At 40.8% G+C, this 24198-nt stretch overlaps 5 protein-coding genes across 6 annotated transcripts in view; 2 read left to right on the top strand and 3 right to left on the bottom strand.

Annotated features, from left to right (window-relative positions):
• The window catches only part of LOC104929494 (vesicle transport protein SFT2B), a 1919-nt gene extending 1750 nt beyond the window's left edge, over positions 1–169 (bottom strand). Inside the window, 1 exon segment of the mRNA XM_027290234.1 lies at positions 160–169. Coding sequence (XP_027146035.1) covers positions 160–169 — 10 coding nt within the window.
• On the top strand, positions 168–2102 carry LOC113747993 (vesicle transport protein SFT2B-like). Its single transcript, XM_027290235.1, has 7 exons — positions 168–177; positions 498–756; positions 1195–1276; positions 1403–1438; positions 1534–1592; positions 1672–1701; positions 1790–2102. Exons 1-7 carry the CDS (start codon positions 168–170, stop codon positions 1827–1829), a joined length of 516 nt encoding a protein of 171 aa, XP_027146036.1. The 3' UTR covers positions 1830–2102.
• A 1234-nt stretch (positions 2103–3336) lies between these two features.
• gtpbp6 (GTP binding protein 6 (putative)) lies at positions 3337–7593 on the top strand. The gene is made up of 10 exons (XM_019252924.2): positions 3337–4095; positions 4848–4985; positions 5059–5129; positions 5224–5354; positions 5446–5516; positions 5613–5771; positions 5848–6056; positions 6133–6281; positions 6992–7144; positions 7223–7593. The coding sequence occupies exons 1-10, from the start codon at positions 3714–3716 to the stop codon at positions 7347–7349; spliced, it is 1590 nt and encodes a 529-aa protein (XP_019108469.2). The 5' UTR covers positions 3337–3713; the 3' UTR covers positions 7350–7593.
• Positions 7568–10634, bottom strand: plcxd1.2 (phospholipase C, X domain containing 1, tandem duplicate 2). Its single transcript, XM_019252925.2, has 6 exons — positions 10347–10634; positions 9337–9473; positions 8417–8545; positions 8183–8338; positions 7909–8092; positions 7568–7838 (listed from the first exon to the last, which is right to left on the bottom strand). Exons 1-6 carry the CDS (start codon positions 10426–10428, stop codon positions 7591–7593), a joined length of 936 nt encoding a protein of 311 aa, XP_019108470.2. The 5' UTR covers positions 10429–10634; the 3' UTR covers positions 7568–7590.
• Positions 10635–11532: 898 nt separating this feature from the next.
• plcxd1.1 (phosphatidylinositol-specific phospholipase C, X domain containing 1, tandem duplicate 1) lies at positions 11533–22713 on the bottom strand. 2 transcript variants are annotated; one of them, XM_019252922.2, is made up of 8 exons: positions 22579–22713; positions 20135–20619; positions 19896–20025; positions 17762–17904; positions 16628–16756; positions 14729–14884; positions 13750–13930; positions 11533–13669 (listed from the first exon to the last, which is right to left on the bottom strand). In XM_019252922.2, the coding sequence occupies exons 3-8, from the start codon at positions 20011–20013 to the stop codon at positions 13425–13427; spliced, it is 972 nt and encodes a 323-aa protein (XP_019108467.2). In that variant the 5' UTR covers positions 20014–20025; positions 20135–20619; positions 22579–22713; the 3' UTR covers positions 11533–13424. The 2 variants fall into 2 exon arrangements, with proteins under 2 accessions (XP_019108467.2, XP_027146453.1); XM_027290652.1 differs by having other exon boundaries at positions 20135–20724.
• Between the last annotated feature and the right edge of the window lie 1485 nt (positions 22714–24198).

Raw genomic sequence — 24198 nt, forward strand, 5'->3', positions numbered from 1 at the left:
GTCGCTTGATCTTCATGCTGGCTGCGGGACGGAGTCACAACAAGCTTTCTGTCTTTCTGTTTCCCGCCTCGCCAGCAGCCGTTAGTGACGACTTCAGACGTCTGCCTTTAAAATATTAAAATATCAAAATATCAAAATATCAAAATCTCTCTGTCGGACAGTCAAGCATGGGAACCTGTACACAACACGCTGATGGTACCAACTGATGAAAACTCCGGCCGGAAACAAAATATACGAGAAAGGTTCCGGCGAGGTCCCCAGCCGTTCATTTGGTTTTATTAGTTGTGTTTGATTATTAATATTTTATAGTTTATTATAATATAGTTTTTTATGTGTATGCTAATTTATGTAACAACTTAATATATGGGAATTTTTGAAATACGTAAGTATTGAAGCCTGTTGTCAGGAAAATAAACACTGAAAGAGGAAAGACAAATAATGCACTTTTTTCTATAATAATAATAATAATAATGATAATATGTTGCTGTTGTTTTGAGCTCCACGCAGTAAGGAAGAGCGCACAGGGAGAGTTAATGTGGCCTTACTGGTTCTTCTTGCCCTCAGGAATGTTGTAGATGTAGATGTTCATTCATGTGGCAGCCCTGCCTTAAAGTGCCAACTGCAGCTGAGAGTCAAAAATCCAACGTGTTTTCATGTCTGTGTGTTTCAGGGAGTGTGCATGCTGTTCATCCCCAAGATTGGACTCACTCTTTTCATTGTGTTTTACACTTTTGGAAACATTTGCACTCTGTGCAGGTCAGTCTACAACTATGACAACTAATAAGGTGGAATCTGAGTTAGTATCCATATTTGCAGCATATACTGTGTATATTTTAAAAAAACTGTGTAAAAGATGGTATTTTGTGATTTTAAAGACATAGCAGCCAGCCAATATTACTTACTAGTCCCACAGCAAGAAAGCCCAGTCTGTTTGTTTCACCAACGACTAAAAGTCACTCCCAGATTTACTTCTCTCTGTCACTCTTTCCTTTTTTCTTCTTAGCTTCCTCCATCAGCGTCCTCTTTGTCCATAGAGTCTGATGCATTTTCCACTTTGCCCAGCGCCGGTTCTAGCACGACACCAGCCGTGTCCCCGTCAGCCTGAAAGCTTCCTCAATGCTCAATGTGACACGCTGCTGCTTTTAAATCTAAACTTTTAAACATGTTTCTATTTGTTCTGATCTCGTCGAACAGCACCATGTTTCTGTTGGGCCCACTGAAGCAGCTGAAAAGGATGTGCGACAAAACAAGAGCGCTGGCCACAACAATCATGATAGTGAGTCTACAAACCTGAATGCTCATCTTTACATCTATATACAGCCTCGTGTATCTTTTTAGACTGAGATAAAATGTCATTAACCTCGATGGAAAACTGAGAACTTTGTCTCATCCGTCACTCTAGACGTGCCTTGTGTTGACTCTCTGCGCAGCCTTCTGGGTGGGTGATCCAAGACAGAAAAATACAAGTTATGATCACTTCTAACTAAAAACACAATAACAGTCTGATCACTCCTGTATTTTTCTGTCTTACAGTGGAAGAACTTTGGACTTGCTTTGTTATTTTGCATCCTGCAAATCTTGTCGTTCACCTGGTGAGTCACAGTTTCTCTACTTTTTTAATTTAGTCTAAAATTATGAGTAATTTATGACATTTTTTTTTTTTTTTTACAGGTACAGTCTGTCATACATCCCGTTTGTGAGGTTTGTCCTTCATTTATTCAAATCAGCTGCAGAAATTTTCAGAAACTTTCATTCGTACCCGATCTGATCCATGTCAATTACTTTCCAGGGATGCAATACTGAAGTTGGTGGCGGTCTGCATCAAGTGAGGGCCTGTCTGTCTTTGTGTGGAAGTTTCCAGCTGGATGAAGTCTTTTTATTTTTATTTTTAGAAAGTCACTGAAGCTGCTTCCTCGTGCTTTAGAGAGTCTGTGACTCTTCCTGCTGCACATACACATGTTTTATCTCCTTTGTCTTCTGTTTGCTTCATTATTTCAGCTGGTTGAGTTCAATGAACTCAACCAGCTGGGCATGGTTGGGGCATGGTTTGTGATATATGTAAATATTTCTAATAAATTAAAGTGTCGATGATTTTGTAAAGGGACACATGACCGTGTCGTTATTTTTGGGGTGTTGTCAGCGTCAACATGAAAACTTCAGATGGCTTAAAAGTGATGAGTGTGGGCTGAAATAGTGTCGTGAACTTAATAATGTAAAAATGCAACTGCCTGCTGCATTAATGTTAAATTCAGTGCCTGAAACTTTTTTTTAATCCAGAGGAATGATCCAGAAGATCCAACATGTTTGCAAGAATATTTATTTATGTATTTATCCTGATTATATCTGTTTGTTTTTACATATAGCTCCCAGAGAAAAGTTTTTAAGAGAGATAAGTCTTAGTTGTACACACTTGGAGTTGAATAGTGTCTAACGCTGTGCACAAAGGTTGGTTTATTAGAGGTTATATTTAGAAGCACATTTCAAGAGTTTGAGTCACTTCATCTGATATAGCAGGCAGAGTTAGAGCGAGCTTATGACGTGAGTTTTTATGTTATTTTGTCAGATTTTAGCCAGATCTTATGTTTGTGTGTGACCTCCACTTTAAAACAAAGAAATTAAATTAAATTAAATGAAGGTGTGAAGTTTTACAATTGTGTATGTTTGCCTTTCTTTTCATGATTGCAACTATCAGTTTTCTCTGTGTAACAGTCAATAAAAAAGTGTTAGTGTATTTTGCATTATAATTATTTACTCATTTTATCCAGCCTTTATTCAGTGCATGAACAAAGGAACATCTTCACAACATTAACATGAAATGGTGGATGAATCAGTGCATGCTTGTGTTGTATTGTGTATTTATACATATGATAAAGAGAAAAATTACAGCTACAGGATGACCTCTGCTCTGCAGTGACCCTGCCGTCCACCAGGGGGCGATCTGAACATGTGAGGCGAGGGTGAAACCAAAATACTATTATTTTATCTATTTTATTTTATTTTACTTTTCACCGTAAATATATCGTTATTTAGTATGATTTGTTTTAATTTATTTATTGTTAAAATAATAAAAATAATAAAAACGGCACAGGAAATGACGTAACAGAAAACAGAACGACAATGTGTGTTTATGGTTACTTCCGCTCCCTGTGTTTTGTCTCGCAGGCGACTTCTTAATTTATTTTATTTTACTTTTTTTCTATCATCGTAAATATATCGTTATCTAGTATGATTTATTTTAATTTATTTATTATTAAAATAATAATATTAAAAAAACGGCACAGGAAGTGACGTAGAAGAAAACAGAACGACGAGTGTTATGGGTACTTCGGCTCCCTGTGTTTTGTCTCACAGGCTGCGGCTTCTTCTTCCTCCAGAAATCGTTAGAAAAGTCCCGCTGCAGTGTGATTTAGTCTAAAAACACAAACATTAACTCATACCATTAAAACATATGTAACTTTAAACGTCGTGTTAGTAGAGTAAGCTGTGGTGTACGCCCGGAAAGCTGCCTGAAAGACAAGAAACTGGGCATAAAGCTGAAAACACGTCCGTAAAGTCAACATGCTGCCACACACACACACACACACACTCACACTCACACTCACACTGACATGAAGTTTATCCATAACAAGAAGTCCGTCAGAGCTCATGTGTGACCCGTGATTAAGCTGTACTCGGTCTGAGATGAGACCAGCTGCAGAGCTCCAGGAGTCAGCATGACCACACTGAGGAGGATTCACTCCTGGTTCCCGCTCCTGAAGCGACCCTGCTGCCGCGGAGCAGCGCCGGCCTCCTGCAGCCTCCTGCACACGCCTCAGCCCCGCACTGCTGCTGCTGCTGCTGCTGCTGCAGGGAGAGCCGGGTCTCTCTGTCAGATCAGGAGGTTTACAGCCTCTGCATGCAGGCTGAAGGACACTGATGGTAGTTACACTGATGAGGAGGAGGAGGAGGAGGAGGATGGAGATTTCATTGATGACAGCGAGGTGGAGGAGCTGTTCCAGCAGCAGATTCCTGCAGGAATCGGAGAAGGTCAGCACAGCGTGTTCATCGTTCACCCTGATGTGAAGTGGGGGAGCAGGAAGCAGCACCTGACCACAGGTAACAGGACTCAGATATGAGTGTGTGGGACATGCTGGGATGATGTGCAAAACATTGGAACTAAAAAAAAAGAAGAAGCACAAAACAGTTTATTAAATGTTGAAACTGAGAAGTTTTATTGTCTTGGGGAAATGATGTGCACATTTCTGACTTGATGGCAGCAACAAAAGACTGGAAAAGTTGTAAAATGCTGAAAGAAAATAAATAAGACTGACTTATCAACAGGTTAGTGACATGACTGAGTGTAAAAAAGAACATCCAGAGAGTCTTTGTGAAGTAAACATGGGGAGTTAAACACTCTGTGCCGGAAAATAGTGCAACAGTTTAAGAACAATGTTGTGGATTTCATCTTCTACAGCTCATAATATTATTTAAAGATTCAGAGAATCAGAAGAAATCCCTGTATGTAAGGACAAGGCTGAGAACTTCAGGCCTTTAGCCAATGCATGGGCTGAAGAACACGTCCAAGAAACTAACTGGAGCTTATCCCAGCTGACTTACAGTATGTTGGGAGGTGAGGGGTAAATCCTGGACAAGTCACCAGTTCATCACAGGGCAGATAGAGACACTAACCAGTTTACCTAGTAAGTGCATGTCTTTGGACTGTGGGAGGAAGCTGGGGTACCGAGTGAGAACCCACACAGACACGGGGAGAACATCTAAACTCCAGGAGGTTCAAACCAGGAACCTTCTTGCTCTGAGGCGACAGTGCTAACCACTGTCTGAAATTTCTGTCTCTCTCTTTCTTACAGCCGAGCTGATGATGGCCGAGGCCGTGGGGCTTGTGAACACTTTGGACAACTGGAGAGTGGTGGACAAGATCATCATGTCCACCAAGACACCAGAGAAGAAAAGGATATTTGGAAAAGGCAACTTCCAGTCTCTTACAGGTATTATCCGTTATCTGTGTGAATGAGTCAGTGAGCTTTAACGTGACTAATCTGTGTCTTTTCTCCTTCTTAGAGAAAATCAGACAAACAGCAGGAATCACTGCTGTGTTCATGAATGTCCAGCGTCTGTCTCCTTTGTCTGAGGTGAGCTTACGTTAAAAATAAAAAATAAAAACGCTCTCTGGCTGCATGCGGAAAGGTTTCATGCATTGACGGCTTGTTTTTTTCATCCATACAGAGGGAGCTGGAGGAAGCCTGGGGGGTTAAAGTCTTTGACAGATACTCGGTGGTCCTACACATCTTTCGCTGCAACGCCAGGACTAAAGAGGCAAAGTTACAGATCTCTCTGGCAGAGATCCCCTTGTTAAGGTAACTTTCAAAACATCCAAACATCAGACTTTTTTTTTTTTTTTTCTATCACCCACTTGGATTTTAAAACGTCCTCATCTGATGGTGGCAGATCTCGTCTGAAAAATGAAGTTGCAAACTTGGACCAGCAGGGTGGAAGAACGAGATACATCGGAGGTTCAGGTAACATCCCGTCACCTGAGTTGATCAGTAATGAGACGGTCTCTCTGTCAAGAGAGATTCAGCTTCAGCTTCGGCTCTGTGATTTGGTCCTAACAGGTGAGACGCTGCTGGAAGTCCACCAGAGGCTGCTGAAGGAGCGGGAGATGAAGATTCGCTCAGCGCTGGAAAAACTGCGGAGAAAGAGGCACCTGCTGCGATCTCAGCGTAAACACAAGGAGTTCCCCGTCGTCTCAGTGTTGGGATACACGAACTGTGGTGAGAGACTGGAAACAGCTGATATAGAAATAATCAGCTGCTTCAGTTTGATGACGTTTTCTTGTGTTCGCCCTAGGGAAGACGACTCTGATAAAAGCACTGACCGGTGACAGCGGTCTTCAACCCAAAAACCAGCTTTTCGCCACCCTGGATGTCACCGTCCACGCCGGCCAGCTGCCCAGCCACATGACAGTCCTGTACGTGGACACCATCGGCTTCCTGTCCCAGCTGCCCCACCAGCTCATCGACTCCTTCTCTGCCACCCTGGAAGATATTAAACACTCAGTATGTACCTAACGCTCATATCAAAGGGTGTTTGTGATGCGGAGAAGAGTTGTTGACTCGATGCTGGTCTTTCTAGGATCTGCTGGTTCACGTCAGAGACATCAGTCACCCAGAGACGGTGAATCAGAAGATGAACGTACTGAACGTCCTCAAGAACCTGCAAATCCCTGACAGGCTGATGAGCTCCATGATAGAAGTCCATAATAAAATTGACCTCATTGACAGGTAAGAAGGAAAAAAAATGGTGTTCAATGTAGATTTTAATACTTTTAAAGATCTTTCAAAATCCATCTAGAATCAAATATAAGACTAAGATTATCCACACAGGAAAAAATAGAAAATGTTCAGCAGCTTAAAGCAACATTGCGTAACTTTTCTACCATAAAATAACTTTTAACTTGTAATCAGGTCTCAGTCTGCACACTACGTGTCTACGTGTGATCACCCACAAGAAGTACGTGACGCTACGTGAAGTCGCACATCTAATGCGACTTACTTCACAAACGTGACTGGGACAGAGTGATAGTGTGACTAGCCAGTGTCGTGCCAGAACCAGAGCTGGACAAGCGGACTCAGCATGACAAAATAACAAAATGGTTTTCAGGCCCGATGTGTGGGGGAATGCTGATGGAGAGTGGAGCACTCTGTAGTTTTGAGATTTAAATGTCATGATGAGTTAAAAGGCTCAACACAACCAACAAATGCACAAAACTTAAGTTATGCAGCTGAATTCAGGTGATAAAGTCTAACTGTAACTCAAAACCATATAAGACATAATCATATTCCAGCATACTGGATAATGCATATTATTTGGCATAGTTGCATCAGTTTATTGATCTTTTTCCTCTGTGTGTCTGTCTCTGTGCGTGAGTCAGACTTTGGTTTTACTCTTTAGGATCATAACAAGTTAATTTAATTTCTGCTGTTCCTCTCAGCTATCAGTTTACAGAGCCCAGCGTGCTGCCCATATCCGCTTTGGAAGAGCGAGGCCTGGATGAGCTGAAGAAAGCCGTGGAGGAAGAAATTCTGAACTCTACAGGAAAACACATTTTGGACCTTAAAGTTGACCTCAGCACTCCTCAGCTAAGGTGAGAGCTGTTCCCCCCACAGCGGAAACAAGTTTCTGTTTAGAATAATCCAGACTAAATTAGCATCTTCTTTCACAGTTGGCTGTACAAAGAAGCCACCGTTCAGGACGTGCAGGTGAATGCAGATGAAGGCTCGGCTGTCGTCAAGGTCATCATGAGCACCGCTGCGTATGGACGCTATAAGAAACTGTTCTCAGGCTGGTAGCAACTGCTGCGGGACAGCAGCTCCAAAGAAATGACTGCAAACTGTACCAGAAATATCTTTCTAAAAAATACTATAAATGTATATTAAAAATATTTTAAAATAAATGTTCTCGTAGACATTTAAATTCATTCAACATTTCTTGAACTTCGAACTCTTAATGTGCATTGAAAGTCACAGAAATACAGAAAAGAGTTTATGAGGTATCAGGATCAGTTCCTGTGAAATAAAATATTTTTTTTATCTATCTGGCGTTCTTCCGTAGGAGTTTTTGGTTCAGTGCAATGACCAGAGAGCAGAGTGGAAGTGGACCCACAAAGTCTCCTGCGATGATGTTGAGGCTCTTGGGGTCCGAACCCGGTTTCTGCTCCTCCAGCCAAGTCCTCAAACACTCCCAGTTACTGTAGGTCAGCGTCCGCAGGGATTGCTTCCGGTTCTCAGTGATGTAAAATCTGTCAGCCGTCAGGTTCAGGCCGGAGACGAAGAAACCCTCTGAAGAAAAAAACAGCTTAGTATTTTTTAGAACAGAAAAGTTTCATTTACAACTGTAAACGAAACTCACCTGGACGTCCAATATCTTTGTTCCAGTCCAGGTAATTGATCACTCCTTGTGCTGTGCGCTGGTTGGCCCACCAGTACGGGATAGCAGGCCACAGCTCCGGATGTCTCGCTGCAGTCTGGGAGTCGTAGGACAGGACGACCTGGTAACCAGATGCCCAAAGACTCCGCAAGGTCAGGACTGCTTCCTGTGCAGAGGGCAGGTTAGGTTTTCTCAGGCCTTGTGCTGTTTGTTTTTTTATTACACCATGAACCAGCTACACGGGGAGAAAACAAACCTTCTGTGGGCAGAGTTTTGAGCCGAACAGCTTCTTCAGGGAGAAAATGAAGGCATGATGGAGTTTGTCGTCGATTCCTTCAAAGTGGCTGCAAGCGAGGATAACAATCTCCTTTGGGTGAGACTCCAGCCAGGCGGCAACAGACACCAGCGTCTCCTATAGAGGAGGAACGTTTACTACAAACATACTATAAAAGCCCAAACTGAGACTTAAAATGAATACGATTATTCTCACCAAAACTGTTAAATGTGTGTATATGACGTGTGTGAAGTACAAGTCGTTGGATGAGTCACTGGGTTTGTGTGCAACACGGAGGTCGAAGTACCGAATCCCCATCGAAAGCTGCTCCTCGATGGTTTTGTCCTGCAAGGAAGAGAGATATAGGTAATTATTTCTCTGTTTAAAGCTGCTATTATCAATATTCATATAGTGATGATGGATCAAATGGCTACACGTAGATGAAATGGGGCACTTGGTGGTGCTGTGGCTGAGATTTTCCACTAATCGAAAGCTCAGTGGTTTGATCTGCAGCTCCTCCAGTTGAAGCATCCTTGTGTAAGACACTGAACCCCACACGTGGCCATCAGTAACGATTAGTACTCATTTCTGATGAGCAGCTGACACCTTGCATGGCAGCCAATGCCCTCAGTATATGATTGTGTGAATGTGATGCCTAAAACAAATCTGAAACCTGTCGAGGCATGAACATGCAGCCCCATACTTAACAAACCGCGATGCACTGTGTTCTGACACGTTTCTGTCAGAACTTTTTCAGCCGTTTGAGCTACATTAGATGGTCAGTCTGATCAAACCACATCGGCCAAGTCCTTATGTGCATCAATGAGCCCCGGCTGTCTATGACCCATGACCCCTGCATACCGGTAACAACCCATTAGAGTTACAGTGTTGGAGAGGCTCTGTCCCAGCAGAGCTAAAGACAATCAAATCCTCCTGCTTGCTCATTTTCCTCCTTCTAACATCAGACAAAATGTTCACTTGCGTCACATCACTTGGCCTACAGACCACCTGTTAGGCTGCCAAGTGAAGTGCAAAACCCTCCTACAGCAATACCTTTACAACCCCAACAGGGGTCCTCACACCACTTTGACGTAGTCACCTATGTTTTGATCAAGTTACATTTACTCTGCACGTACCTGTGTTGTAGCCCATTTAAAAATGGTCGGCCTGGTAAAACAGTAGAAAAGTCCGTCCAGGAGCCTGAAAAAGTCGGATTCAGACGGGACCAAGGGGGAGTTTATGTCCAGACAATAACTCATGGCGTCATGGCTCCCTGGATCAACAGAATCACTTTTATTGGACAGGTATGTGTGTACACAGATGTGAATACAGCTGAAAGAACAACAAACTCAACAGGTAAAGACTACTGAGTACATGAATATATATAAACAATAACATTTATAGATATAATTAGAATAAAAGAATAGTGCACACAGAAGTTTACTGTAAATAAAAACAGACTAGTTCCTGTTTTTTCATAATAAAAGAATATGCTTAAATACATAAAATACAGACAAAAACTGTCAAAGTCTGTAGCTTTAAATGAGAAGAATCCACTGTTTTACAGATATATAATATTGTTTATTTAATGTATCCTTGCTGTAAAGTAATAAATACATTACAAAACCTATAAAACCTGAAAATCAATTTGACAGAACTTTAAAAAGTAGTGTCAGTAATGTAAATAGAAAATATAATAAGTGCAATTACAATGTCATTTTCCATTTTCTAACAGTAACTGTATGGTAGAATGATAAAGCAGCCTGCTACATATCATATTTATTTCAGTATCTTTGCAGGTACAGTGAGTGTTTGTGAGAAACTGGGTTATTGTGTAGGCAGTGTTCCTAACCCTGTGTGTCTATCAGGTCTAACAGGTATGAATGGACACATTAAAGCTTTTAAAGGCTCCTCATACCAAACTCTGTACAAGTTATTGTACGACTAACCACTAAAATGCAAAGCAGAATTACTGTGTGTGTGTTTGAGTGACTCAGTGAGCCAAGTAATAATTAATTAATTAAAATAAGCAGATGGAGGGAACAGAACAAAATAAAAAATACAGGAAGAGGAAGGGAGGATGAACACTGAACATTAGTTTAAACTGGAATAATAAAGACAAAGAGAGAAAAGGTGTTGACTGTACCAGGTATGGCCAGGTCTGTCAGAGGAGTGTCCCACAGCTCCTCGGGTAGATCTGACATCCAGTCCTGGCAGCTCAGAGCCATGTCGCACCAAGTCCTGCAGGAGACTCACTGAAAACACACAGATCTGAGAAAAACCCTGTTAACCATCATCATCATATGATCGATCAGGGTCCTCTTCCTCTGTCTGTGGACGATAAATAAGCAGGAGGAGGAGCAGGAGGAGGAGGAGCAGGAGGTGAAACTTTCCTGACTCTTCCGCAGTGTTGTTGGTGTTGAATGACAGGAAGGCGACGTGACACCGAGCCTGAGGCGCAACACTTCACTTTTATATGACGCTTCTGCTTTTATTTAGTTTTATTCAGATGTAATGTGTGTCTGAAAATATTATTTACTTTATTTATTTTAAGTCTTTGTTTGCGTCGTTTTGGAAAGAGGCGGAGATTAAAACTAGTTTTTTTTTTTTTTTTTACCATTAAATAACACACTTAGTCACACACCATCAACCATTTCACTGATTTTGGTGAAATTGGATTATACTTTATGGAGAAAAAAAATTGAATCTGTAATTTACAGAGTTTCCTGATGGTCAGTGAAGTAAACTGCTGCCAGCTGTAGCTGCTGTTACCTCATGTTAGCTCAGTTAGTTAGCCAGGCTGCCCCAGACTGTGAGCTCAGAGCATCAGGGGAGTGTTTGAGTTTGTACCCACCGGGAGAGGTTGGAGAAGTTTTCAGACCCAGGGCGCGGGGAATAGCTACTGATGGGGAGTGGAGCTGGTGTCATGCCAGAACCGGAGCTGGGCAAGTGGACAATGTAAGTCGAGCTCGGCAGCAGTGGAAGAAGAAAAGAAGCTGCTGGACAAGAGTAAATCTAGGACTGCCTTTTAGTTGTTGGCGAGAGCTAAATGATCTATCTAAATAAAAGGTTTGGTAAGGATTTCTAAAAAATGTCTTTCTGTTATTTACAGTTTTTGACTTCTTTCTCTTGTACATTGTCTCTTTTCATAGTGCCATATGTTTAAAAAAGCTATAAAACATATGACAAAAGAAAAACCTCAGTCATAAAATATACATAATTACATTTGAACATATTTATGTATAGGGTATCTTGCTGAACAAAACATTACATCATTACATTTTTTGGTGCATATTTTAGCTGCAGGTTACATGAAATGATGAGCCATGACAAAGTGTTGATGTCGAGTTTATTTTACGCATCCTCCCGCGTCCGTCATGTAAATCAAGATCAAATTCATCAACATGTCATTCACCAGTTTAAAAATGAAGCAGCAGCAGCTGCCAAGAAGATGAAAAGAAAAAAACAACAACCAGCAGAACAAATAAAATCCCTGATCAAATAAATGCAGCAGGAAGAAAAGAAACAAATAAATTATCCTGTAGAGTTCTTCAACTGCTGGACAGTGTTACTGGAATAATTATAGACTATAGATCAATCAATACATTTCTAATTAAATGCTGGTGAGAGAAATGCTTAGTATAGAATGAGAGCTACAGTTATTCTGTGGGTATGTATTTATATTATTTAATGTCTGTGTAATGGAATAAAATAATCAAACTGATAATACAGGTGGCAGCAGCAGGAGTTCTGATTGGCCAAGCTCCCACCGACACAACAGCTGGCCAATCAGAGCTCCTGCTGCTTTGTTTAATTTGTAGGTGCTAGATTGTTTACACGTCTTTAAATTAAACTTAAAAAATGAAAATTCAAATGAAACGGATCAGAAAATAGGAACAGGAACAGAAAAGCTTAAATTATTTGTGAACTTCAGCATGATTGAAAGACTCAAATATTAATAATTTAAACGCTGCATAAAGAAACAGACTTTGAAATTGGCAAATTTAAGAATCTGTTTTTAAAACATAAAAAAAATGTAATTTAATTCTACATATTAAAAGTCTATATTTATTCCAGTGGCACACTCCATTCTCAACACTAAATACAACAACAACCAATAACATTAGTGAGAACTTAAATCCTTTGAGTAGAACAGGAGACGCCGTTATCTGAATATTTGCATTATTTTTACGAAGAACTCATCGTAATAACAGAGTTTACTCAGATTATTTGCCTGTTTTTTCACCACGTTGGCTGATAATGGAAATGAAGAGAACTGAATGGATCCCAGAACAGCAGAGTTTCAGTCACATGATGTCATTCAAACTATTGTAAGGGAACGCTAAAGCATTGAAAGGGAACACTGGGAAGGGAACACAAAAGCTCCCCCCCGAGCTGTGGCCCTTTTTCGGGACTGAAAGCACCGCAGACATGGACACTTCTTTTGTATACGTGAAACAAACGCCTCAGTGATACAGGCTGTACCAATCCAGCACATGGCATCTTGGAAGGAAACATGTTAATCCGAATGATCCGGTGAATAAACGTGTTATGATGTGCTTTAAAAATGCTCATGTTTATTGTAAAAGCTCATCTCCACAGGCACAGCGGTGCAGCATTAGTTTAAATAAAGGCCGAAACCTGTTGGCTAAAGTATATTGTAAGTAGAACAGTCAAGGTTGGGTTCATGCAAATAAGTTTTCCCATGCATTTTGCATAAGTTTCATGTCTCTTCTCTACATTCCCTATGAATAAATACATGTATCGTAGGTGATACAGTTGAACTACTGCTTAAACTTGCTGCCTCACATATTTAGAAAAGTGTTCACATTACAGTCATATGTGCTCGTTGAATAAGTTGTGCTTACTCGTCTAAAATGCCTACATTAAGGTGAGAATAACTGGATCTTTATTGCTTTGGTCACTGTAAAATAAAACTAGCCACCTCGCTGACTCGTGAAAACCGATACAGTACATTGCATAAATAGTCAACTAAATGTAAACAAACAAGTGCAGCTCAAAATGCCAGAAAAAATCTCTTTTCAAGCAGCTTTTAAGACTGACATGTACGTTTCTCTGCCCCCAGTAAGTGCATTTATATGCAGATAAATAATTCAAGTAGTTTTTTTTCTGTCACTCTTAACAAAACAAGCTCGTGTGTGTGTTTCATGCTGCGATTCACATTTTTTTTTCCTTCTGTAGAATAATGCAAATTATTGAAAAGTCACGAGGAGTATTTCAGTAGATTCTCGTTCAGTTTAACAACAGTTGGTACAAAGTCGCTCTCTGTGATAAAGTCCCCTGCAATGATATTGACAGAGCCGACCCTTGAGCCGGGGGTCTGCTCTTTGACCCAGCTCAGGAGGGTCGGGTACGTGGACATCACCAAGTCCTTCAGGGACTCTGTTGGGTGGGTGCAGATGTATTTCAGGTCCTCTGTCAGATTGATTCCTGTGACAAAGAAACCTCCTGAAACACAAAATAAACAAGAAATTTATGATTAAAATCAAGTGTTCATTTATCAATCTTGTTTCCAAACTGCAGATTACCTGGTCGGCCGTGTTGTTTCCTGTATTCAAACGCCTCGATAAGCGCCTCAGCTTTGCATTTGTTGGCCCACCAGTAGGGAATATGTGGCCACAGGTCGCTGTGAGAGCTGGAAATAGTGTGTTCATAGGACACAATCACTGAGCAGCCTAAAGACCACAGGTTTCGAAGAGTTACCACTTCCTGAAATCAACAGAACAAACAAGCTTAGTTCAAAGTTAGGTCAAGGCTGGGGTTATTTTATGTTTTTATTACTGGTGAAAAGACCCAAACCAGCAAAAGCATTGAGAGTCAAAGTGTCATATCCAGGCTGACTTCTCTTACACAATGCAATCTCTATTTCAGCATTTCTTTACTCCGTTCTTTCTGAACATTTTCTATTTTTTAACAAGAATCAGCATCAACAACAGCGTTTACTTTGTGAGCACAGAAAGAACTTAAGAATTTATGTCACTTTCGTCCAAATTCATAAACATTACCGACTAAAATCATTATAGAAAAGGTTGCTGGTAGATATACAAACTCTTGATACAAGCTTCACTAATTAATATTTCATATTACTTGTCGGCACAGCTGGTAAAAAGTGTTGTATTGTTCAGGAAGTCAGAGTTTCTTCCAACGCAGGGACAATGCTGAAATGAAATAACATCAATTCAGTGTGAGGAGAAATCCAGAGAAGTATGAAAATAGATGGGGCTCTTTTATGGCTTTATTACCTGCGATTCAACTAGTACGGCAGTATAAATCCTGCTCCGCTTCACTAGTCTGTCTACCAAACACTCTGTAAGGATTCAAATCTTTAAAAACACAAATACGTAGTTTCCACAGCTGGGCACTGTAGTTTTTGGCTAGTGTTACACAGACAGCAGTAGAAAGTGTATTTGTTGGGGGACACATTTGAAAATACAGAAAATACTTTTAGTATTATAAATCCATTGTTGGTTTTGGTCTTTTCTTCCTTATTCTTTGGGGAGGTTGTACCGTTTTAGAGCAGAGTTTGGAGGTGAATATGTTGCGTATGGTTGTGAGCAGCAGCATGTGGAGCTCCGGGCTCAGGCCGAGGAAGTGGCTGAAGGAGAGGATGACCACTTCTTTGGGATGAGCGTCCAGCCACTCTCTTATCTCCATTAGAACCGTCTGCCACGAAAAACACAAGTTACAACAGGATTCAGTAACTGAAGGCACACAACACAGCCGTATTTTAACTTAGGACTTGGTTTTTGGCATCCGCACACAGATCTACGATACGATGGAAATCTGTTACAACCTGCCAAAAGACGTCTCACCACCTGGCAACTCTGCTGGAGCAGAGGTGAGTCAAGAGCAATCTGATGCATCATGCAAGCTGCCCATATGATAGGCCTATACCTGCCTATTCTGAACCTCAACTGGCTTGTGGACATGTTGAGTATCATGGAAATCACGACTCGGCCACCTAGTGTCAACTGTTATATCATTTAATGGTTGCATATGTAAGGATGGCAAACCTTTCATATTTAAAAAAGGACCCGTGTGGAGGACTTACTCACATCTAGCTGGGTTGTTGCTGATTGTGTTGCCCTCACCTAACATGTCCTTTCCTATTATGAGAAAGGAGAAACTACTGTGGCTGCGAAACACGTGGAAAATGCCCTATCTAGAGGCAGCGTTTGTCCGACCTGTGCTTTAATAGAAACAAACGTCTAAAATATAAAACGCTGATACTAACAAACCAAAACATAATGATTTTTAGGTGACTATGCACTGCATCCATTTCCTTCAGGTGGTGGCAGCAGGTTTAGCACAGCGTTTCAGACATTCATCTATCCAGCAAGGCATGCCAGCTCCTCCAGGGGGATCCCGAGGCGTTCCCAGGCTAGATGGGCTATGTAGCGGGTTCGGGGTCTGCCCTGGGGTCTCCTCCCAGTTGGATGTGACCAGAACACCTCCAAAAAGAAAGGCAACTGAACTACCTCTACTCTGAGGTCCTAACCTTGTCTCCAAGGCTGCATTCAGGCAGGAAAATGAAAAACGTTAAACCATCAAAAAGTTGAGCCCGATCCAAAAACTGAGCCACGTCACGCTCCGGCCGGCAGTCCGACCTGAGGAGAAACCTTTTTTACCACGTAGCATAAACATTCTGCTTTCCGTTAACAACCATGGAAGAGATACTGATCGCTGCAGTCTGCGGTTTTCCTGAGATCTACAATCTCTGGCCACCAACTCATTATTGTAAACACACTGGACCTTTAATAACTGAACATGTTGCTGCTTTTGTTTGTTTGCATTTTGAAGAAGTCCTAAACTAGAAAACTGCCAGAGCATATAATCTAGTCTAATTTAGACATTACATTGAGAACTGTTTGTAGTTCCTGTTTCCGCGTGAATAAATGAGTAACAGCACTTCTGAGAACGGCTCTCAAATTGAAACCATGTAACTTTAAAAATGAAACAACACCTTCTTCTTCCTCTTACACATAAAATGTTGAATTCATAAGCAATAAACCGCTGCTGCAGTTCAACACGCTCTGTGGTTTCGCTGCTGTCGCCATAACTGGTCTGGTATGACCGGTAGTTTACGATGGCTGATGTCAGCAAATTTTAGATAGATATGAATCTCCTGTACTTGTGCATCGCGTCAAGTATCATCTTGTCCTTGTTACCTGTTAGTAAAAGTAATGTTCCCGCTACAATAACCATAAATACTTTTATAATTATGACCGTAATGTTTATTGCAGACTGTCAAAACAGTCATAACCAGTCTAATTAAAAAAGCAGGGATGATTTAGTATCTCACTGCAGTGATGACGACGAGTCTTCTTTATGGTTATTGCTGAAGATGCAAACATTTCACAGGAGCAACAACGTAATGGATATTGTGTCAGCGTGCCATTACTTCACCTCCACAGTGAGCGTGGTGTATACGCCGTGGTAGAAGTACAGATCAGTGGAGCTGTCATTGGGCCTGTGTGCAATCCTCAGGTCACAGTATCGGACTCCACAGTCCAGCTGCTGCTTTATAGTGTATTCCTGCAAGAGGCGGGACACACAGATGATGTCCAGCTTAAAATACCAGATCACTTTACTCTTACTCACAATTTTCATGGATTTAAATTAATCTAGAGCGATTTGACTTGGTTGTAGATACGTGAAGACTCGTCCACACCAGACCTCAGGTGACCTGAAGGACTGTACCAAAAACTGCAGTTCCTCAAACGTCCACTTGAGGCTGGCTACAGAATGAGTCAGTCTCCATAAGTCCCCATGTTAAAATGTCCAACTTCACAGCAGAAGTAAACATGTTTATAGTCTGGTACAAAAAACAGTTTTGGTCTCTATAGCTAATTTCCCCGTTCATGACAACTGTACTGAGGGTGAATTTATATTAAACTCACCTGTTCAAATTATATTATGGCTTAAAGTTATACATAATTAACAGTGCGGATGCTTTGATTGGTGCTGTTACAAGTAGCCTGTTTGAGCAACCAGGCTTCATTCAGCTCACCTGAGGTCCTTCAATGATCGAGGTCTTTGCCAATTTTTTAGATTAGCACGACTGCCAACAAGGTCGGAGGCCAGCGCCACCACACTGAGCTTCACAACGGCTCTTCAGAAACCTGCTGGTGCCGTCACGAATACTACATCCGTTCTTTATACTGTCATTGTTTAGAAGTGAAGGAGCCTCTTGGATGAGAAGTGAAACATCTTTACAGATCTACAACCAAGTCTCGTCGTCCCAGATTTAACCTGGACGACTGAGAACCTTCACAGACACACATTTAAATAGTGTTGTATATCCCATTTGTATAGTATGTTTATATTTATTCATACAGTGATAACTCTCCAATACTTGTATACACTAGTACACACAATCCTTTCACATTTGTAGTACAGATATACATATATTTTCTTGTATTTTGCTTTTTTTTATCTTCTATGTCTCTTGCACTGTCACTGTAACAAGTGCTTTTAATGCTGAGCCCGTGCTAACCTACATATGACAGACAAACCATTGAAATTTGGCTGTTTTATTACCTGGGTTATCGCCCACTTGTACACAAACGGGCGAATAAGAGGCTTCATGTATTTGTCCAGCTTTTGAAGCATGTCAGGCTGGGTGAGGTCAACGGGGGATCTGTCATTCATATCCAGACAGTAGGTTATTGCATTGTGGCTTCCTAATCGGAGGGGAAAAGATAGTAAACATCATCATCACTAGACATTTCATTCATGTTTCATGAAAAGCTATGGTGGCTCTGGGAGGTTAATGTGCTGCAGCAAAGGAAAACCGAAGCCAACGACTCATTTGAAACACATTAGAAAATGCCCTGCAAATATAGATTGTGCTTTCTGCTTTTCCAGCATGTTTCTTTATCCATTACATTGTTAACCCTTAACTGCATATCATTTTAGATTCTGCTGCGCTCTGTGTATTTTTAGAAAAGTGACTACAGTTTTCTATCTCGCAGCTGTGTCTTGCTAAGTGCCTGCAGAGAGCCGGCTTCTCGTGATAACCTTCAAGGCCAAAGATAAGGGTCGGGTTCCCATTAGGAAAGACTCACTTGTCATGCCTGAGAAACAACTGAACTTTGGTTTCTTGTAATCATGTTAAAGGTTTTCTGAACACGTAAGATGCAGGGCAGGAACTGTATACAGCTTACGATAAGTAAAAAGGAGGCAAAGGTACAAGTCGTGGAAGAGAAAGATTAAAAATCGTTGTTGTTTTTTGTTATAACAATGGTGTCAATCAAAGACAATTCTGGAGTAAATTTGTTTCCTCATTTCTGTATTTGGGTGTGTTTGAATTTCCCCATGTCAGACTGGTAAAGATGTTTTCCATAATTTGCATTTGTTTTCTTTAGCTGCAGCGCACTGAGATCTCGGTGCCACACTCTGTGCCAGCTCGGATAGATTTACAATATATAAAGAGTTATTGGTAACACTTAAAAAAGACTTAAACACATTTTAATCGTGATGACGATTAAATATTTAGAATATTTTCACTTAAGTCTTGACTCACTTTTGCCTAAAATAAAATCCATACACGAACACAGAGCAACAGTGGTTGTCTAAAATCTTTTTAAAATCTTTTTTATTACATGAATAAATAAACAAATTGATCCAAGAAAAAGTCTTTATATTTTAAAAATCAGAGCAGCTTCAAATACCATCAAGAGTTAAGTTTCTAGATACACAATCAGGCAGCATGATAAAATCTAAAATTGATATAAAGAAGTCAGAGTGATGTTTAAATTTCCTAAGATTTCCGAACATGTGTCGTTTGGTCAATGAACCCTTAAACTGTTGTAAAGTTACAGACAGTCATAAAGATAAAGGGTCGGTCTTCCTTATTAACTAATTTATTACACACTCAAAAAGAATGACACATAACACAAATACTAACCACACAAACAATCACCACTCAACTACTGTAACAACATACAGGCCTTACCCTTTAGGGATCATTTGGATACCAAAGATAAATTTGATTTCAGCACTGTCGTCTCCAATAAAGTCTATGAAGGGCTCCAGACAGAGAAAAACAACCACTTATGCCTCCTTGGAGAACATTAAGCCAACAACTCAATGCTGTAAGATTCAGACCTGTGCACAGTACCAGAGAACACTAAGGATGTCAGTTTAATTCAGATACAGCAGCTTGCAGGTCTAAGATAGTGTAATGCTGCGTTAAGTATAAACTTGACTGTCACTTAATTAAAAAAACACGGGGCAGCTTCATCAGTGTAACTTTTAATGTCCGCTTCAACTATAAGACAACTAACAACGAAGATGACACATCACCTGACTGTTAATCTTAGGTGTATCATAATTTATAGGCCCTGTTCTATATGAAGCAATAAAATACAAGTAGTTATTAATTAAAATATGCAAAACAAGGTGATCTACAAAATAAATCTAGACAAATATAAGTCTAATTGCCGAGGATTAAGCTCAATAAGAACAATAAGATATTAGATGTTTGAATTTATGAATTTTCACATTAGATGCACATATGTACCTACATGCTTACATGTTATATTATGTAAATTAAGACTTCCTGAGTTATTAATGTGTTGTACTCTCTCTCACACACACATTTACACTGATAACACTCAATTAAGAACCAGCTTCATCATCACTACAGTGTGCTGTTATGTGGCAGCCTTACCTGGGATGGCCAGGTGGTACAGGGGGGTGTCCCACAGAGCACATGGCAGGTGAGACATCCAGCTCTCCATGGGCAGCTCACCCAGGCTCAGCTCACTCACTGCGCACACCGAGGACATGCCCAACTTGATCTGAACACATTTTTAAAAAAAAATGCAAGATACAAAGTGTTATTGTTTATTCGGATTGGTGCAGAAAACTTGTGCATGGCATGCTCGTCCTGTTTCATTTCACACTTACTTGATCAAACTGCTGCTGCTGCTGCTGCTTCCTCCGAAACCAGCTGAACCAGCTAAACCACCACAAAGAGGGAAGTACTGTGGCAGAAACTATCGGTGTGCGCCAGAAGAAGTCGTCCACCAAGCAGCTTTACAAAATGTCATGGCTGTACATAAAACATGCATGATGAGATCCGGAGATAAAGCGTGGCAGCAGCTCAGTCCTGGTTACCTTTTACACCTGCATAACCCGGCATAACGAGGACAGCGGGCCCGGTGCATTTTTTTGTTTTATAGCTCCGATTATCGATTATCCATAATCGAATCGAGTATCCACCTATGATGGTGCTGGCTGCAGGTGCATGCACACCGGTCCCTCCTCGGTTCACCGGGTGTCTGTCGGTCCTGTGCGGTGCAGCAGCAGCAGCAGAGTGTGCGGAGCAGGGCGGCACCGCGCCTGCTGACAGATCAGCAGATGCGGAGAAGGCTCTCCTCTTAAAGAGACCACTGTTAAATGGGAGAGATTCAAAAACTCTGTGGCTGGGACCTCCCAAAACATACTGCAGCCCGGCCCAGATTCACACAAGTCACGGCAAGTGTTTTCCCCATCAGCTTTTGGAAAAAACAAAAACACCTGGTGAAACGTCACTAGGAGGAGGTGTGGCCACACAGGTGCAGTTTGAGCAATTGATGTACAGCATAACTTTAGTCTGTGGCTCCAAACATGGGAGTCAAAGTTTAATTCAGACTGTTTATAAAGTGATTTTCTACCATAACTTAAAATAAAATAAAATAAAATAGTTTTTAAATAATTTTGATGTCACGCTGACTTGTAATCAAGTGAATGATGCACTAAGTCACACATCACCAACTGTTTTTACTGATTTTGGTGAAACTGCATCATATTTTATGGTTCTCTCTCTCTGTGATTTACAGAGTTTTCTGATGGACAGTGAAGTAAACTATAGTTGCTGTTAGATAATGTCAGCTCACTTTGTTAGCTGGGCTGTGAACTCAGAGCACCAGAGGAGGTTTATTTGCAATTACTGATGGAAAGAGGAGCTAGTGTCGTGCCAGAACCGGAGCTGGGCAAGCAGGTAATGTAACCAAGCTCAGCAGCATCTATGGACATCATGGTTACAGTTGAATAGAGCAAATGTGACGTTGACGGAGGAAGCTAAGAAAAGAAAAGAGTAAAGAAGAGTAAATCTGGGACTGACTTTTAGTTGTTGGGGAGAACTTGAGGCTGAAAGACAGACACCGAGCTGGACTGACTGCTGTTGTTATATTAGCTGGCTGCTATGTCTTGTGTGTTGTTGACCTTGCTTAATGTTTGGTAGTCGGTTGTGTTTTTGGGAACAGTCATTCCTCCCTATGGTGGTAAGAGCCGATTAGATCCCAGTGTTTACTGATGCTGATTATGTAACAAGATTTTGAAACACAAAGTCTTTGTAGCTTCGGCACACAAGACAAAACACAAACAGACTTTCCTTAATCTCTGATGACATTAAACATCTTAAATATTATTCCTTTAAATTGTTCATCCATGTTCCATCCATGCCAGCTTACAATTTTCTTATTTACAAAGAAAAAATAATGCTCCACAGCGCTACAAGTGGTCAAAAACCTCAACAGGATACCTTTAAGAGAGTCCATGATATCAGTTTATTCTTGATGATGCTCTAATGTTTGTGTAATTTTTGTTTTTTACCTCTTCAAGTCTGAAATAAAACAAACTTAATAGAAAACATTACCTTTTTTGTAAATGCTCGTGACTCAGATGTACGCAACCTGTGACAAGTCAAAAGGTTTGGTAACTGCTAAATCACAGTAAAATGTGAGTTAGATGTGTACAGTTACAGATGTGTAACTATATACCAATATATATGTATATACTATATTCCATTAAGTTATATGTCACAAATTTGCCACAGTTTGGCTGAAAGTGACAAATTTAAGCTCTGAGTTCTGGTTGATTTGGCGACACCTCGTGGTTTAATACAAAATTTGGCCTTCTTGAATTACTCAGAGTGAACAGGATCTGAGTTCATGCTGGATTTGGCATGCAAGTCTGTTAAAAGTGAAAGTTACCTGGCTGAGAAGTCGGAGGTGTGCACTCACTCTGATCTGCTGCCATAAAATGTCCCCAAAAATAAACGTTGACTTGTTTTTGTAGTTGTGTTTATTTTGAGACATGGGTGTCAACTCGCTGATAAACACTGTGCGTTTCCTGTGACTACTTCATAATAAAAGTCATGTTTCACCAGTGAAATGCTTTTAGTGCGAAGGTGAAGCTGCAGTAAATTAATAATAGTCTATAAATATATATAAACATTGCAATCCTTCCATCAGTGGGTCATAGTGTTGCCTCATTCAGTGACTTAACAAACATTTATTTAAGTGAAAATCTTTGTCTTATCTTAAAACTGACCTAACCGTAGATAAATAATGATTTTTAGGACTGACCTTTGTACTAAAATGTGCTTCCCAAGAGGAAATTGATGAAGTCGTCTGTCTGCTTGCGATAATGTGGTCGGTGAGGTCTCCCTCAGCTTCTTCAGCAGGTCAATAAACCCTGAAACAGCACTAACCAGTGTGGTGAAAAGCAAACTAGACAAACCGACCACAACAGCACATGATTTGTTAAAGTCCATCTTTGCTGACCCCGGGTCAAACCAACCACACCAGAGGTTTTTTCACAGCAGACATTTTGACATGTCATCAGTGAACTCACAGTTTTAAAACACAGGTGTGTGTGTGATGGTGTTTGTGGCTGATAAGTGTGGCGGTGCTGCCATCTAGCCTTCACTCCACATAACTGATATCAGGTCACACACCACCAACTGTTTCACTGATTTTGGTGACACTGGATCATATTTTATGGAGAAAATATTGTCTGGTTTTCACTCCCATGTCCTCCGGCTGCTCCACCTCAGCTCTTTGTGATTTACAGAATTTCCTGATGGACAGTGAAGTAAACTGTAGCTGCTGTCAGCTAAAGTAAACTCTAGTTTGTTAGCCAGGTTGCCTGGACTGTGAGCTCAGAGCACCAGAGGAGTGTTAGTGTTTGTACCACAGGTGTTTTTGGACACGTTTTGGAGAGAAGGTCTTGAGGGGGAGCGGAGCTGGTGTTGTGCCAGAACAGGAGCTGGGCATGCGGGCAACGTAACCAGACTCAGCATCCTCTATGGACATAATGACAGAGGAGAAAAGACTTGATAAGTAGAGAGTGAGCGAGCAAGAAGCTGCCGGGGAAGAGTAAATCTGGGACTGACCTTCAGAAATAAAAGTCTGACAGACAGACGCCGAGCTGGGCTGACTGCTGTTGGACTAGTCAGTAATATTAGCTGGCTGCTATATCTTGTGTTGTTGACCTTGCTTGATGTTTGGCTGTTGGCAAAGTCATCAACTTGATGATAAGTGATATAATCAGAATATTACCACAGTGGTATTACACTCCGGAGGCACTAAATCACAAAAATACCAATTTCTACACAGTGTTGCTTTAAATTAAACCTCTAATCTCCACAAAGAACACAATTATTAATATAAAACATTTATTTAAAAATGCACTTTCCAAAGTAGAAACAATCATTGCACCTAAAAAATAAAAAGCTTGTCTCTACTGTTTGAATGTTTCAGGATGTAGCACCTGTTTCTGTCACTGCAGCGTTTTGTGTTTGGCTTCTTGCAGAAAAAAAAACAAAACAGTGACAGTAACTTTTTTGTGATTAGTTCTTAACCAGCAATTTAACAGAGTAACCTCTCAGTAAATCCTCACCGCACCATGTGCAGTAGACAGTGTGTATTGGATTACAGTGAAGTGAAAGCCATGTCTCACATCAGTATTAAGTTTCAGAGGTGCTTCATCTTGTCGTAACTCTTGTTGGGATGTGTTACAAACAGATTCTCTTTCCTGATTTTACAAAAGGTAATTTGTTCTGAGGGTCAGCACGGGGTGGGCGTCTGTCAAGCTTTTAAAATTGTTTTACACATTTTTATACTGAGTGATGAATACTGGGGCCAAAGAAAGCAGCAAAAGTTGACGCCAAGATTTATTTATTCTTTGATCAGATCTAGATATTT

This window comes from Larimichthys crocea, chromosome XVII, assembly GCF_000972845.2.
Source record: "Larimichthys crocea isolate SSNF chromosome XVII, L_crocea_2.0, whole genome shotgun sequence".
Classification (NCBI taxonomy): domain Eukaryota; kingdom Metazoa; phylum Chordata; class Actinopteri; family Sciaenidae; genus Larimichthys; species Larimichthys crocea.

Coding starts and splice junctions, on each gene's coding strand:
- LOC113747993 (XM_027290235.1), top strand. Junction 757..1,194: donor AACATTTGCACTCTGTGCAG/GTCAGTCTACAA, acceptor CTCGTCGAACAG/CACCATGTTTCTGTTGGGCC. Junction 1,702..1,789: donor TCATACATCCCGTTTGTGAG/GTTTGTCCTTCA, acceptor ATTACTTTCCAG/GGATGCAATACTGAAGTTGG.
- plcxd1.1 (XM_019252922.2), bottom strand. CDS start 20,013: ATGTCCTCGGTGTGCGCAGTGAGTGAGCTGAGCCTGGGTGAGCTGCCC. Junction 14,885..16,627: donor ACACCACGCTCACTGTGGAG/GTGAAGTAATGG, acceptor TTTTCGTGGCAG/ACGGTTCTAATGGAGATAAG. Junction 13,670..13,749: donor GAAACAACACGGCCGACCAG/GTAATCTGCAGT, acceptor TTTGTGTTTCAG/GAGGTTTCTTTGTCACAGGA.
- gtpbp6 (XM_019252924.2), top strand. CDS start 3,714: ATGACCACACTGAGGAGGATTCACTCCTGGTTCCCGCTCCTGAAGCGA. Junction 5,355..5,445: donor GCAGAGATCCCCTTGTTAAG/GTAACTTTCAAA, acceptor TGATGGTGGCAG/ATCTCGTCTGAAAAATGAAG. Junction 7,145..7,222: donor CTCAGCACTCCTCAGCTAAG/GTGAGAGCTGTT, acceptor CTTCTTTCACAG/TTGGCTGTACAAAGAAGCCA.
- plcxd1.2 (XM_019252925.2), bottom strand. CDS start 10,428: ATGGCTCTGAGCTGCCAGGACTGGATGTCAGATCTACCCGAGGAGCTG. Junction 8,093..8,182: donor CAAAACTCTGCCCACAGAAG/GTTTGTTTTCTC, acceptor CCCTCTGCACAG/GAAGCAGTCCTGACCTTGCG. Junction 7,839..7,908: donor CAAAGATATTGGACGTCCAG/GTGAGTTTCGTT, acceptor TTTTTTCTTCAG/AGGGTTTCTTCGTCTCCGGC.